The sequence below is a fragment of the Pseudonaja textilis genome, chromosome 16, assembly GCF_049901715.1.
Source record: "Pseudonaja textilis isolate UNSWEBS1 chromosome 16, rPseTex1.2, whole genome shotgun sequence".
In the NCBI taxonomy this organism is placed as follows: Eukaryota; Metazoa; Chordata; class Lepidosauria; order Squamata; family Elapidae; genus Pseudonaja; species Pseudonaja textilis.
The window spans coordinates 3,572,218-3,586,395 of record NC_142005.1 but is presented as its reverse complement, the minus strand read 5'-3'; the positions used below and the strand labels follow the sequence as shown (position 1 = coordinate 3,586,395).

Sequence of the window (14,178 nt, the reverse complement as noted above, 5' to 3'; positions counted from 1 at the left end):
TGACCCCCTTCCTCCTCCTCTCTGGGGCAGCCCCTGGGATATTGCAAGGCTGCTCTCCTGCCTCCCCTGGTCCTTCTCTTCCCTAGACTAGCCAAGCCCAGTTCCTGCAACCTTTCATCGTATGTTTCAGCCTCCGGTCCCCATAATCATCCCAATTGCTCTTCTCTGCCCTCTTTCCAAAGTCTCAACAGTCAGAAACGAAGGTTTGTAAGGTTACCTGAATAAGGTTATTCGTGGCTTGAAGAGGCAACCATTGGAGTGGAATTTAGAGGGAGAAAGCAAATCTAGCAGCAATCGTACAGGTAGTCCTCAACTTAATAACGTACATTTAGTGACCGTTCAAAGTTACAACGGCACTGAAAAAAATGACGAGCATTTTTCACAATTACCTTTGCAGCATCCCCCATGTTCACGGGACTAAACTTCAGGTGTTTGGCCACCGGTTCATACTTATGGCAGTTGCAGTGTCCCGGGGGTGTGTGTGTGTCAGGTTTTGTGACTTCCTGACAAAGTCAACGGGGGAGCCAGGATTCACTTAACAGCCGGGTTGCTAACTTTATCAATTGCCGTGATTTGCTTAACCACCGTGGCAAGCAGCGTCATAAAATGGGGGGCAAAACTCACTAATAAATTCTGACTGAACGTCAATGTTGGGCTCGGTTGTGATTGTTAAGTCCAGGACTACTTGGATTTGTTTCGGATCTTTCACACATCACTATAATTCCCAAACCTGTAAAATAATCCCAGCATTCCCTCAAGTTGTTTCACCCTAGATCGTTTTCTTAAAAATCCACGTGAATGCCGTTTCCCCCCAAAATGGACCTACCCTGAAAGTAAGTCCTGGCTCCATTTTTTCCACATGCGCCCAATATAAGCCCTATACCCCTGCAAAATAAGCCCTAATAACCCCCCACACACACTCCAGAGTGCATGGGTCAAAATTACGCTAGGGTGGGGATGGGGGGTGTGTGGAGCTGCCCTCCTACTTACCTTTGGACAGGTGTAGCCAGGACTCGCACCCCCTGACACCTGCCTTGCCGGCCCACTTTTTCTGCAGCCTGCAAGGCTGGCCAGACTTTCCTGGAGGCCTCTGTTTCCGATAACAAAGCTCAGGACTGATCCAGCAGCGCTCCATTATCGGCTGCAGAGGCCTTCAGGAAACCTCGCCGGCTGCAGAAGAAGTTGTTCCTGAAGGCCCCTGACGGCGAAAAGGAAGGCGGGGGCGACGCGTGCAAGTGAGGTTAGTCAGTGGAGGACATCCCCTGAAAATAAGACCTGGTGCCTTTTTGGGTGACATAAAAATTATAAGACAGGGTCTTATTTTGGGGTGAAACACAGTAGTTGAAAGACAACAGGAAACCTGAAGGAAACTCTTTTTAATTTTCTCACAATTATTCTAACGGGGCTGCACTGCGAAACATCACCAGCGGGACAAGAGACAAACCGAACATCAAAAGCTTCATCAACTGGGAGGAGTCCTTTAAGAGAGACGGCCAGAGAGAGGCTTAAAAAACAGGCTGTTCCTTAAAACAGGCCTGCTCCCCATTAACCTGCCCCCCCCACACACACACACAAAAGGAAGCTGGCTGAGCAAACCTAGTTCCCACTCCATTGAAGCAGACGTGATTTTTCAGAAGGCAAACGCAGAAGAAAATTAATAATAATAAAATATTAAACTACTGGGAGAAACTCGTGGCTCTTTCAAAGACTAGAATGCACCTGAGCATCTTGCCTATTTTCTGCCTGTTCTGGGAATAGGGAGGGAAAAAGAAATCAGTTAGCCGAGCCATATTACAAAAATTGTGATACCGCATAGAATTCAGACCCTTCTGCACGTATTTTCAGGTTGCGGACGAGAAAAAAATATTTCCTGGTAACCCCACAGAACACAATATCTTTTGTTTTTAAGGGGGAGCATCAAGAGAAGCGTCGGCTGCCTTTTGTCGGCAAGTAAGCCTGTAAAATGGGCGGGGGGGGGGGATCTACAGTTTTATGCCAAGAAAGTTTAAGCGTCCTCCTAGGGGGGGATTATGTACAAGGAACATTCTGGCCACCAACAATATGCGGAGCAGATGCATTTCTTCACTCCACAAGGAGGTCAAATTTCTCAGCTTCCTCAAACTCGGCGTTCATCTGTGCGGCCCACTCGTCCATCTTTGATTCCTATAAAGGCAACAATAAAAACAACTTTTTATTTTGATAAAAAGATGCCCCTGCTTTGACAATCAACCCACGTGACGAGATAGGAAGAGTCTGCTAAGGTTTTTGCTCCAAGGCACTCAGAATAGCAATAGCCCTTAGACTTCTATCCCGCTTTATAGCGCTTTCCAGTCCCCTCTAAGCGGTTTAGGGAGTCAGCCTCTGTCCCCACAACCATCTGGGTCCTCATTTTACCCACCTCGGAAGGACGGAAGGCTGAGTCAACCTGGAGCCCGGGGAGATTCCAACTGCCAAATTGCAGGCAGCCGCTGCGCCACCGGAGCTCTTACCATCTTACCAGAATCCTGCAATACCTCTTGATTAAATTCTGGCACCGATCTTTAAACGGGTAGTCCTCAACTTACAGCCACAGCTGACCCCAAAATGTCCGTTGCTGCGCAAGAGTTTGTGAGGTGAGTTGTGCTCCATTTTATGACTTGGCTTGCCACCGTTGTTAAAAGAGAATCACGGCAGTTGCTGAGTTAGTAACCTGGTGGTTAAGTGAATTTGGCCTCCCCATTCTGACTCTGCATGTCGGAAGGTCGCAAAAGGGGATCACATGACCCCGGGGACACTGCGACCGTCGTAAGTATGAACCAGTGGCCAAGCGGCTGAATTTTGATCACATGGCCGAAGGAGTGCTTCAACGGTCGTAAGCCTTCAGTGACTTTGTTTTTCAGTGCCGTTATAACTCTGGTCACTAAATGAACTGTTGTAAGTCGAGGACTACCTTTACTAGTGTAGGTGAAATGTTTATATATATATATTTATAGCATATATATATGCTAGTCCAGAGCAAAATCAAGGAGAGAAGCAACCTGGAACTAAGCAGAAATTTCCTGACCATCCAAACCATTAACCTGTGGAATGACCGGTCGCCAGGAGTTGTGGGTTGCTCCAGTACTGGAGGTTTTTAAAGAAGAGCCTAGACAATCACTTGTCTGAAATGGTACAGGGTCTCCTGCTTGAGCAGGGGGCTGGACTAGATGACCTCCGAGGCTCCTCCCAATCCCATGATTCTGTATTTTCAACAATGTCTCTCTCACATGTGGGTGCTCCATCATGGGAGTTTTTAAGAAGAGACTGGACAACAATTTGTCTGGGATGGTAGAGGGTTGGACTAGAAGGCCTCTAAGGTCCCTTCCAACTGTGTTATTCCGGGTAAGTCATGCCATGTACTAAATAAAAATAAATAAGCCCTGATGCCACCCTCTACTTTTCGGAGTGGAATCTCTTGGTCTTCTACGCAGGGATGGGATTCAATTTATTTTTTTACTGCCGGTTCTGTGGGTGTGGCCTGGCTTAGTGGGCGTGGCAGGGGAAGGATATACCGTAAAATCCCCCTTCCCTCCCCACCCCACTAGCCTGCTTTCCAGCTCCGTTCTCCTGGGCAGGGCAACCAAAGGAGACCCAGCTGATCAGCTGGGACTCCATGGGAGGCAGAGAAGGGATGGGTTTGGCGGAGCCAGTCGGAGGCGGGATTGGCTGGTTCTTCGAACTACTCAACATTGCCGCTACCGGTTCCCCAGAATCGGTGGAACACCACCCTCTTATACCGCACAAACAACCCGCCATGCCTGGAGAGAGCGGTACTGGCAGATCCGTGTTCCTGCCATTTTTCAATGGAAGAAGAAGCGGGGAGAGGTTGGTACAACTAAACCTTTTTGATGTAACCTGAATATCTTAAGTCTTGTATTGAATCTGTATAACTTGCACACGATATACAACTGGGGGACTGGAGCCCAGAAGCCTGGAAACTTGTCACCTCTTGGAGAGAGAGCAAGCGGAGAAGGGGCCATCAAAATTCCAGCTCGTCCTGAGCAGCTTCTTCTCAACTATGGCCCCAGAAAAAAGCGGGTGGGGGGATTAACAGGCTGCTTCTTTGTACTGACGAAATCCACACCGGACAAGTGTGTGTGTGTGTGTTTGTGTGTGTGTGTTTCTAACTCCCTTTCGCTAAGCTGCATGCCTGGAGGCATATTAGACCCCGTGTCAACTAAAGAGAGACTCCTTTGGTCTTTTTAGCTGCCAAAAAAAAAAAAAACGGAGCGGGGGGGGGAAAACAAGGCATTCTTGAAATGCCTAGATATCAACTCGGCAGCCCAAAGTTGTTGGAGCATAAGGAGGCTGTTGGAGAGCATGACGGAGGACCCTTGGAGAGTGAGGCGCCCTATGGGAGGCGGGAGGGAGGCCAGGGTCAAGGGGTCAAGGTGTGGTGTGATTCAGTAACCGGCTGCACCCAGCCACGCGCCAGCGGGGCAATTCCTAATAAGCCAATGTACTTTTTCTGAGATGTGGCTAGAGACTGTTGCCTTGAATGAGGGGGATTTGTTGGAGCCCTGACACCTGGCTTTGAACGTCACCTGGATCTTTTCCCTTGAAACACCCCGTTGTCAAAAGTCCATTCTCATCGTTTGAAGGGGAGAGAGCCTGGCCCTTACAGGTACTTGACTCTCTTAGTGCATTAAATGCACAAATCAGATCAAGGGAACGGAGCAGCCCATCATTTCGACACCAACTTTACAGCCACAGCGCTCAGAGCGCTACTCACATCAAACTCGGGCACCTTCTTCTTCCTTCGCTTCTCCCTGCCGAACGAGATGCCGGGGATGTCGGTGTCCGGCTTCCCGAAGGCCCCGCTTTCTGCAGCCGCTGCCTTGGGGGCGCTGGCGATATGCTCCGCGGAGGGCTCGGCCAGCTCCCCCGGAAGCAGCAGCTTCTCAAAACCGAAGAGGGTTTGCCGTTTGCTGGGAGCACCGGCGGGTGTGGAGGTGCCGGCGAGGCTGAAGCTGGGAAACTCCGGCTTGTCCGTGAAGCTGCGGGACAAGGAGAGGTCCAGGCGGCTGTAAGACCGGCGCACACGCTTGGCCATGGCCAGGTCTCGTTCGCATCCCAGCGGAGATTCTGGCGTGTTGGCGCTGACCGGGGACAGGACATTATTAGTCTCTTTCGGTGAGTTCTCTGCGTCGAGATTCAAGGGGCAGCGCGGGGTAAAAGACGGGCTTTTCTTCGGGGCCTCCCCTCCGTGGGGGCTTTGATTTTCAGGGCCCCCCGGGGGGCTGTTCTCCTTGTTTTCTTTTAAGGAGATCTGCAAAACAGGGATACAGTCTGTGTTACTTACTATAAAGTGGGAAGCAGGAGAAGGGGAGAGCCTCTGAAAGTTGAGCCATTGCAGCTGGAGTAATTTTTCTTGTTGGTTATGAGATGTTTCGCTGCTCACCCATCCTTCATCAGTCAAAACAAACCAACTGGAGGCTAAAACACGTGAAGAACGGTTGCAGGAACTGGTTGAGCCTAGTCTGATGAAAAGAAGGACTAGGGGTGACATGACAGCAGTCTTCCAATATCTCAGGGGCTGCCCCAAAGAAGAGGAAGGGGTCAAGCGATTCTCCAAAGCACCAGAAGGCAGGACAAGAAGCGACGGGTGGAAACTAACCAAAGAGAGACGCAACCTGGCATTAATTATACATTTCCTGACAGAACAATTAATCAGTGGAAACACCCGCCTCCAGAAGTTGTGAATGCTCCAACTCTGGAAGTTTTTAAGAAGAGATTGGACAACCATTTCTCTGCTATAGCATAGGGTCTCCTGCCTAAGCAGGGGGTTGGACTAGAAGACCTCCAAGGGCCCTTCCAACTCTGTTATTCTGTTCTAATTAAGCAGATACGGGGATAAGCAGCGAAATGTCTCAAGTTAACAACAAAAATTAGTCCGGCTACAATATCTCCTCCTTCAAACAAGATGGCTGAGAATCTTCATCGACATATTACACGGAGAGAGGTTGTGAGGTGATTTCCCAATGTTTCAACAGGACCTAACCTGATCCCCGCTTTTTGACTGGCCGTGCATCAGTCTGCATATCGCCAAGCCCTCTGGAAACGCTTCTGGGATGTCAAAGATAAGTAAGATTTTAAAAAATTGTCTATGGACATTCTGTGTCATCCAAGTCGTGGTTGTCCCAAAGGTGCCTTTTTTTTGTTTGTTTTTTTCCAAGAGTCAACTGGACTTTCTGGTTTTTTTTTTGAAGACATTTCACTTCTCATCCCAGAAGCTTCTTCAGCTCTGACAGGAGCGTGGGGAAGGGAAGGATTGGTATATTCCTTGCAGACAGCTGGTCATTTGCATCCTTTTAGAGGGTCACTGAGGCCACTGGGAGGCCTATCCGGGTCACCCCCAGGGCCACCTGAGTAATTTCAGCCGTTCCAAGAAGGCTCCACTCAGGTGGCCCCGTGAACACAGACAACCCCCCAGGTGGCCTCAGCAACCCTCTAAAGGGATGCAAATGACCAGCTGTCTGCAAGGAATATACCAATCCTTCCCTTCCCCACGCTCCTGTCAGAGCTGAAGAAGCTTCTTGAAAACGGTCGTAAGTCACTTTTTTCAGGGATCTTAATTGGAACTGTCATTAAATGAACTGTGGTAAGTCAAGGACTACCTTTAATCGTATTTCCCATTATGAGAAAGATACTTCCTCATCACCTTCCTTCTCCCCCCCCCCCACCTCAAAAGAGAGGGTCTCCAACCACTTGGCCTGCTAGCAGTGATATTTAGCGCAATTTATACTGATTTCTTTTACTGTCTGCAAAGTGGACTTCTCTCCAAAGACGGAGAAGGCCGATACCTGACATTTTAATTTACTAAAAGTGTTTTTCGGCCGTCTGTATGAATTTCAGAGGCATTCTGGAAGTAAGACAGGACTTCATTTCCTATCTATCTATATATGAAAGCAAAAGACCACGCAGGCATCATCACAAAATATCCAGAACCGTAAAGCCTACAAACTTGAAATTTGGCAGCTATGTTCCTCTTGGCTTCTAGGGGCTCACTGAGAAAGGATTCTTCGAAATGACCATCACAACATTAGTATTTCCTATATTATTACTATTATTACTATTATTACTATTATTATTATTATTATTACTGTTATTATTAATGTGCTCTAATGCTAAGGAATTCTACTCACCCTCCCCACCTGAAAAGAAATCTGTTCCAAAGGCAAAACAAGCAGGGGAGTTTCAGCTTCAGAGCACCAAAGAGCTTTAGTACAGAACAGTTGAGTTAAGCCGCGCCCAGGCTCCTTGCTGTCTCCTTGCTCACAGCAAATACTGTTTCAGTTTCCAAACGGCCCTCAACTTTCTCACACACTGACAGACGCTAGCCAGATGAATACCAACGGATGCTGGCAGGCCGAAGATTTTCCTCCCCTTATTTTCCTCCCCCCAAACTAAGCCGGACCACATAGTTTCGTAGCAAAGCACGGATATCCAGCTGATTTATTAATACACATTAAAACTTGACGAGGCAGATAATCTCACGGAGATTAATATGAAGGCACTCCAGGACCTTCTCTGTTGGAGAACTCAGGCCAAAGGGAAAATCAAACACGCGAATCCCTCCCAGAACCATTCATTCTATGCTCTCTCATTAACCTCCCCTGACCTGGAAGATTAGGGGTTTCCAGTCCCCGAGCCCTGGGTTGGACCTTGGTCTGTTACGAACTAGGCTATTCAGCTGGAGGTGAACGGAGCTTTATCTATACTTGCAGCTGCTCCCCAGAGTTAGCATCATCACCTCAGCTCCACCTCAGAGCATCAGGCATTAAGAGTCTCACAGAAGCACAAGCCCTACTCTAAGTTGTGCACGTGGGGGACCTAATTTGTGTGCTGCTCCTTTCCTTCCCCCACCCCAGTCCGTGGAGAAATTATCTTCCAGGAAACCAGCCCCTGGTGCCAAATTGGGGGCGGGGGGCGCTGCTCTCAATGTGTGCGACTTCAATTCCCAGAATTCTCCAGCCCCCTTGGGGAAGACCAAGCTATTTAAAAGTTCCAGACCTTGCTGAAAGACGTTCTTTTAATTCTCAAAAATTGCTATGGTCTGTGCTTACCCTTGGACTCCGACGAGGAATTAAATCGCTTTCTTTCACCTGATCCTGGGAATAATGGAGAACAAAAAGAAAAGAAAAGAAAAAAAAATATGTAGTTAATTTGGCATAAGACCATCCTTTAATTTTATTTTATTCATAATTGTATTCATTACTTGTGTTCTGTAGGTTTTTAAAAATGGTTCATTGCTCTGGTGTTTTATACTTCGATACACATTTTATATGTTGATTTGGTGAGTTTTTATGCATTATTGCTGGATTCTGTTACACCGTATGAAGTAATAATAATACCACAGAAAGACAAGTCAATTCTCACAGTAATAGAACTGGCAGAGGTAGCAAAAGCATCTTAATTAAGGAAAATAATATATCCAGTTTTGTTTCTGTTTGGAGATTGCTTTTAGATTTTTACTTGAAACAGCTTAAAATGAAACATTGACTTTGGATGTTGATGATTTAGTTTGTTGCTGTTGAAATGGCTACTAGTTACTAATTATATAAAAGTAAAAAGTATAATTTACTTCATTATACTTTACTAATTTAATTACCGCACCGAAAAAAGTTGGAGGTCGTTGCCTTTTTTCTCCTCCCTTTTCTTTTTCCTTCACGTCTTCGTTCCCCTTCTGTTTCTCTCTCAACCTTTTCCTATTGTCTTTTCACTCGTATCTTTTATTCAAATAAACTTCAATAAAATTATTTTTTTTTAAATCACCCCAAAGTGGAACATGTATAAACAGTTTCATAACAACTACTCACCTGCTGATTCCGCGGCTTAATCTTTCTCAGGGTTATCGTGCGCATGACAGAGGCACCTGGGCGCTGCAAAGACGACGGGGGAAAAAAATATTCAGCCGGCGGGAAAGAAAAAAGCAGCCGAGAAAGAATTTTTCTGTTGGAAGACGCAGAATCTGAGATTTGTGTCTCTAAAATACATCGCGTGCTTTGAGAGAACTTGAACAATCACCACTCCTACTCCAAATGCAGGCAATCCTAGACTTACAACTGAGCCCAACATTTCTGTTGCTAAGTGAGACAGTTGTTAAGTGAGGTTTGCCCCATACGAGTCAGTTGCCAAGCCTCTGAATTTTCGGCATGCCCCAATGGTCGTAGTGTGAAAAACGGTCGTAAGTCACTTTTTTCTACTGTCGTCGTAACTTTGACCAGTCCCTAAATGAATGATTGCAAGTCAAGGATTACCTCTATGGCTTACCCAACGCATCGCAACTCAAGCAGAAATTTAAATTCATAAAGAACAAAATATTTATCATAAACTATTTCTATGGTCTCTTTAGAGTTGTCAACAGAAAGGGAGGGGGGGAAAAGGGGTTTGAAAGAGCAGTGCGGCAGTTTGCAAACCGAAAGTGCATTCCATAAATAGTTTTCAAAGATAGTAACTAGGTGACCGAAGTTTCTGCCTTGCAAAATTCTAACTGGAGAGCATGATTGATGACTCTGCGCTATGGAGGTGTCCCACTGGAGAATATGAATTAGGATAACCCAGGCGGGTGGGGGGAAAACCAGGGTCAAGGGTGACAGTGTATAATGTGCCTCAGAGTTGGCTACACGCAGGCAGTGCCAGCGTGTTAACTCCCAATAAAGTTTTGGAAGTTTGGCTCAAGACTCATGATTTAAATGGGGGTAACGGCCGAAATCCTAACAGAAAGAAAACAACAATGCTTTTCTCATACCGGGGTGCCCATCATTTTCCTGGTCACCCCACTGGGGTTATCCTGGGACACTGGACAAGCTGAGGAAGGCAAGTTTCTCTCGGACCTTCGCCTGGGAGGAGAGGAAGCAGCACCTGGGGAAAAGAAAGCATCAAAGAGGTTAATCAAAATGATTAAGAAAAATCACGAAGTCCACATTCTGGGAATGTTGTCATTTTAAAATGTAGTCGTACTATAATCCAGGACATCCTACATAGATAATGTAATTATAATAAGAAAATTACAGACCCCTCACATCCTGGACATAAATTGTTTCAACTCCTTCCCTCAAAACGACGCCATAGAGCACTGCACAGCAGAACAACTAGACACAAAGACGGTTTTTCCCCAAATGCCATCACTCTGCTAAACAAAAAATTCCCTCAGCACTGTCCAACTATTTACAAAGTCTGCACCACTATTCCTATTCATCTTCTCATCGCCTCCCACTTGTGACTGTATGACGGTAACTTTGTCGCTTGTATCCTAACGATTTATATTGACTGTTCCTTGTATGATTTGATTGCTTATTATTTCCTAGTAATGATTTCATTGCTTATTTGTAGTCTTTGACTACTATTGTTATACCTACGATTCTTGACAAATGTATTTTTTCCTTTTATGTACACTAAGAGCATTTGCACCAAAACAAATTCCTTGTGTCTCTAATCACACTTGGCCAATAAAGAATTCTATTCTATTCCATTCCGTTCCGTTCCATTCCTTCCAATGTTTATCTATTCTATTCTATTCTATTCTATTCTATTCTATTCTATTCTATTCTATTCTAATCCTCGACTTACTACCACCGTTGAGTCCAACATTCCTGGTTGCTAAGCGAGGTATTTGTTAAATGACTTTTGCCCCATTCTACGATCTTTCATGCCACCGTTGTGAAGCGAATCACTGCAGTTGTTAAGTCAGGAACAAGGTTGCTAAGGGAATCTGGCTTTCCCGTTGACTAGGTCGCAAAAGTGGATCACATGACCCCAAGACACGGCAAGTTGCCAGCACCCCAAGTCTGATCATGTGACCGTGGGGATGCCGCAACAGTTGGAAGTGCGAAAAAGTAAGTCCTGTTTTAGAGTTGCCATAAACAAGGGGGGGGCGGGGCGGGGAGAGAAAGGAAATCTGGAAAAGCAACGCAGCAGTTTGAAATCGGAAGTACATTCCAACTCTTGTCTTTAAAAAGTGGTAGCCAAACTACCAGGGCTTTTGCCCTGGATGTATTTAATTGGAGAACGTGATTGATGACACCCAGCCTGTGAACGTGCTCAATAGGAGAATCTGGTTTAGGAGACACCCAGGGGGAGAGGGGGGGGGCGGAAACAGGGCCACAGGTGACTGGAGATTCCGTATGCCAGAGTTGGCTTCGTACAGGTCATGCAGTATGTCACCTCTAATAAAATCATGAGTCTTGAGCCAGACTACAAAAAACTTCAAAGGATTTATTAGAGGCGACACACAGTAAATGCAGCCGTTATCTATGGTTAAACAGGGCTGTTAAGTTTTGTAAACCATCCTTTGGAAGAGTCATTTAGAACAATGCCACCCAATTCTTTGGGCACCAGGGACCAGTTCCATGGAAAGAGGTTTTTCTGTGGGCCGGAGGGGGACGTGGTTTCATGTGCCGCCTGCACCCACAGATGTGGCTTTGTTTCTGTGGACCAGTCCTGGTCCTCAGAACCGGGGATGGGGCGAGGGGGGGGACCTCTAATTTAGAAGGGTCCTTTTCTTTCTGCATTCCCAAAATGTATTTATGTGTGTATCATACTTCAAAGGGCTGAGCTGTCAACCCTGGACAAAACATTAAGCCCCCATAAACCATGACCACGCCCGCTAAACCTACCAACTCTCACTTGGCTGGATGCCCAGACCATCTGATTGTATAATAACAGCAAAGATGAGATAAAGTCCTTCTGAAACAGGGCGTTGCCAATTTTGGCAACGTTAAGACTTGTGGTCTTCTACCCTCTCAGAAGGGATGAAAGTTGTGAGAAGTGGCACCTGGGCAGGTCTTGAGGTTCTGGACTGGAGATGATGGGAAACTCTCAGTTCTCTTGAGGAAGAAGAGGCAGGTTTGACAAAAGATAACAATGCTGCCTCCTGATTACCACAAAAGGAAGGAAAACGAAACAACTGCAAATCCTTTTTAGGTGTCTTATATCCAGTATGTGAATGGGAAGGCTGGTCTGGTTTAGGGGTTAAGGAACCAGGCTAGAAACCAGAAGATGGTGAGTTCTAGTGGCACCTTAAGCATGAAACACTGGCGGGCTGACTTTGAGCCAGTCACTCACTCTGAGCCTATGACATTGGACTTGGGTGACAAGCTGGTTGGTCAATTTCTGTGGCAACCAATAGATCAACATACTTAGTTAACACAAAAACAAAATAAGTGCAACTTTTGCAGGAAAATACCGCACGAAGAAAAAGAATAAACAGTACATGAATAATAAGGAACAATATAGGCCAGCACATGAAATGCAAGTGATTCTTTGCCGGCTGAGGAACTCTGGGAGTTGAAGTCCACAAGTCTTAAAGTTCTCAAGGTTGGAGACCCCCGTTCTGGAACATCTTCACTCCTCCAACCTTCCGGAGGTTCCATAAGAGCCTAAAGACGTGACCCTGACAATTGGCTTGGGGCCTGGCCCAATTCTGCTCCCGCCCACCCCATCTTTCATTGAACCGAAGGGTATGGATTTGTATTTATTTGTGTTTTTAGTTTATACAATTTTTATTTTTAGGATTGTGAGCTGCACAGAGTTACCCTGTGGTAAGATGGGCGGCCCATACAGGTAGTCCTCGACTTACAATCACAACGTCTGTTGCTAAGCAAGACGTTTTACAACTCGCCTTGCCACCTTTGTTAAGTGAATCCCTGCAGCTGTTAAATTAGTCACACGGTTGTTAAGTGAAGCTGGCTTCCCCATTGACTTTGCTGGTCAGGTCGCAAAAGGGGATCATGTGACCCCCCCCTCCGGACGCTATGACCGTCATAAATATGAGCCAGTTGCCAAGTGTCTGCATTTTGATCGCGTGGCGGTGGGGATGGTGCAATGGTTGTAAGTGTGAAAGAACTCATAAGTGGCTTTTTTCAAAGCGCTTGCAACTTCGAACAATCACTAAACAAACTCTTGTAACTCCAGGACTACCTGTAAATAACCAATTCTATCGAAATATCCACATCTGCCAATCCAAGTCCTTGGAAAGGATGCGACAGGTGGATAAAAGTGCCAAATCCAGTCTGAACATCTGGCTCACCCTGTGGCCTAACCATAGTGATAACAAATAAAGGCAGGATATGATGAAAAAGACAGGATGTAATAATAATGAATGGTACGATATAATAAAAATGAATAAAAGCAGCACATAATAATAAAGGTGGAATATAAGAATAAAGACAGGAAATAATAAATAAAAGTGGTAAATAATAGTAGTAGTAATAATAATAATGGCAAAGTATAACAATAAAGGTGGAATATAATCAACAAAGGCAGGATGTAATAAAAATAAAAAGTGAATGATGATAATTTAATGATCATGATAGATAATAAAAATGGCATATTATAATAAAGGTGGAGTATAATAATAAAGGCGGGATATAACAAAAATCAAAAGCAAATAATGATATTAATAATAATTGTGGAAAATAATGAATAAAGACAGGATAAAATAAAAAGCAAATGATATTAATAATATCAATAACAATAGCCATATAAAATAATAAAGGTGCAATATAATAATAAAGGCAGGATATAATAAAAAAGAATATTAATATAATAATGAATAAAGGCATATTAATGGTATTAATGATGATAATATCAATATTAATAGCTGTATATAATAATAAAGGTGGAATGTAATCATAAAGTCAGGATATAATAAAAATAAAAATTCAATAATATTAATAACAATAACAATAATAATATAGGCAGGATATAACAACAGTAAACAAGTAAAGGGGGGATACGAGAAACGAACCCAGCGGTCTAGGCCGGCAGCCACCCCCGCGGGGAACCCCCCCCCTCCTCCTCCTCCGCCTGGCGAAGCGGGGCGACCCAGCAGCGCTTTGGAGGCGAGGCAGGGAAGCCCCCTCCCCCTGTACGGCCTGCTCCGCGGAGCCCCCTCCCCGCGCCCCCCAGGCCTCCCTCACCTTCCCGGGCCTCCCCGGCCGAGCGCGCCCGCCTCCCGGGGCGGCCTCCCGCCATGGCGGCCGCCGCCTCCTCCTTCCAATCGCTGCTCCGCGCCGTTGAAATTGCCCGCCAGAGCCTCGCCGGAAGTGACGTCGGGAGCCGTCCGCCGGAAAAGCGCGAGCGACGACCGCCCGGCGCCATCTTTGGGAGAAAGGCGGGGCCGGGAAGGGAATCAGTAAGAGAGTGAGAGAAAGAGAA

General features: G+C 45.9%; 1 protein-coding gene across 1 annotated transcript; it reads right to left on the bottom strand.

Annotated features, from left to right (window-relative positions):
* Window positions 1-1,356: 1,356 nt before the first annotated feature.
* Window positions 1,357-14,053, bottom strand: CDCA5 (cell division cycle associated 5). Its single transcript, XM_026717659.2, has 6 exons — window positions 13,941-14,053; window positions 9,770-9,882; window positions 8,838-8,900; window positions 8,085-8,129; window positions 4,751-5,287; window positions 1,357-2,163 (listed from the first exon to the last, which is right to left on the bottom strand). Exons 1-6 carry the CDS (start codon window positions 13,993-13,995, stop codon window positions 2,083-2,085), a joined length of 894 nt encoding a protein of 297 aa, XP_026573444.1. The 5' UTR covers window positions 13,996-14,053; the 3' UTR covers window positions 1,357-2,082.
* Window positions 14,054-14,178: the final 125 nt, after the last annotated feature.

Excerpts from the sequence above, each read along its gene's own strand:
- CDCA5 (XM_026717659.2), bottom strand. The coding sequence starts at position 13,995 with ATGGCGGGAGGCCGCCCCGGGAGGCGGGCGCGCTCGGCCGGGGAGGCC. Across the intron at positions 9,883-13,940 it reads GGCCGGGGAGGCCCGGGAAG|GTGCTGCTTCCTCTCCTCCC; the intron begins GTGAGGGAGGCC and ends TCTTTTCCCCAG. Across the intron at positions 2,164-4,750 it reads AGAAGGTGCCCGAGTTTGAT|GAATCAAAGATGGACGAGTG; the intron begins GTGAGTAGCGCT and ends TTGCCTTTATAG.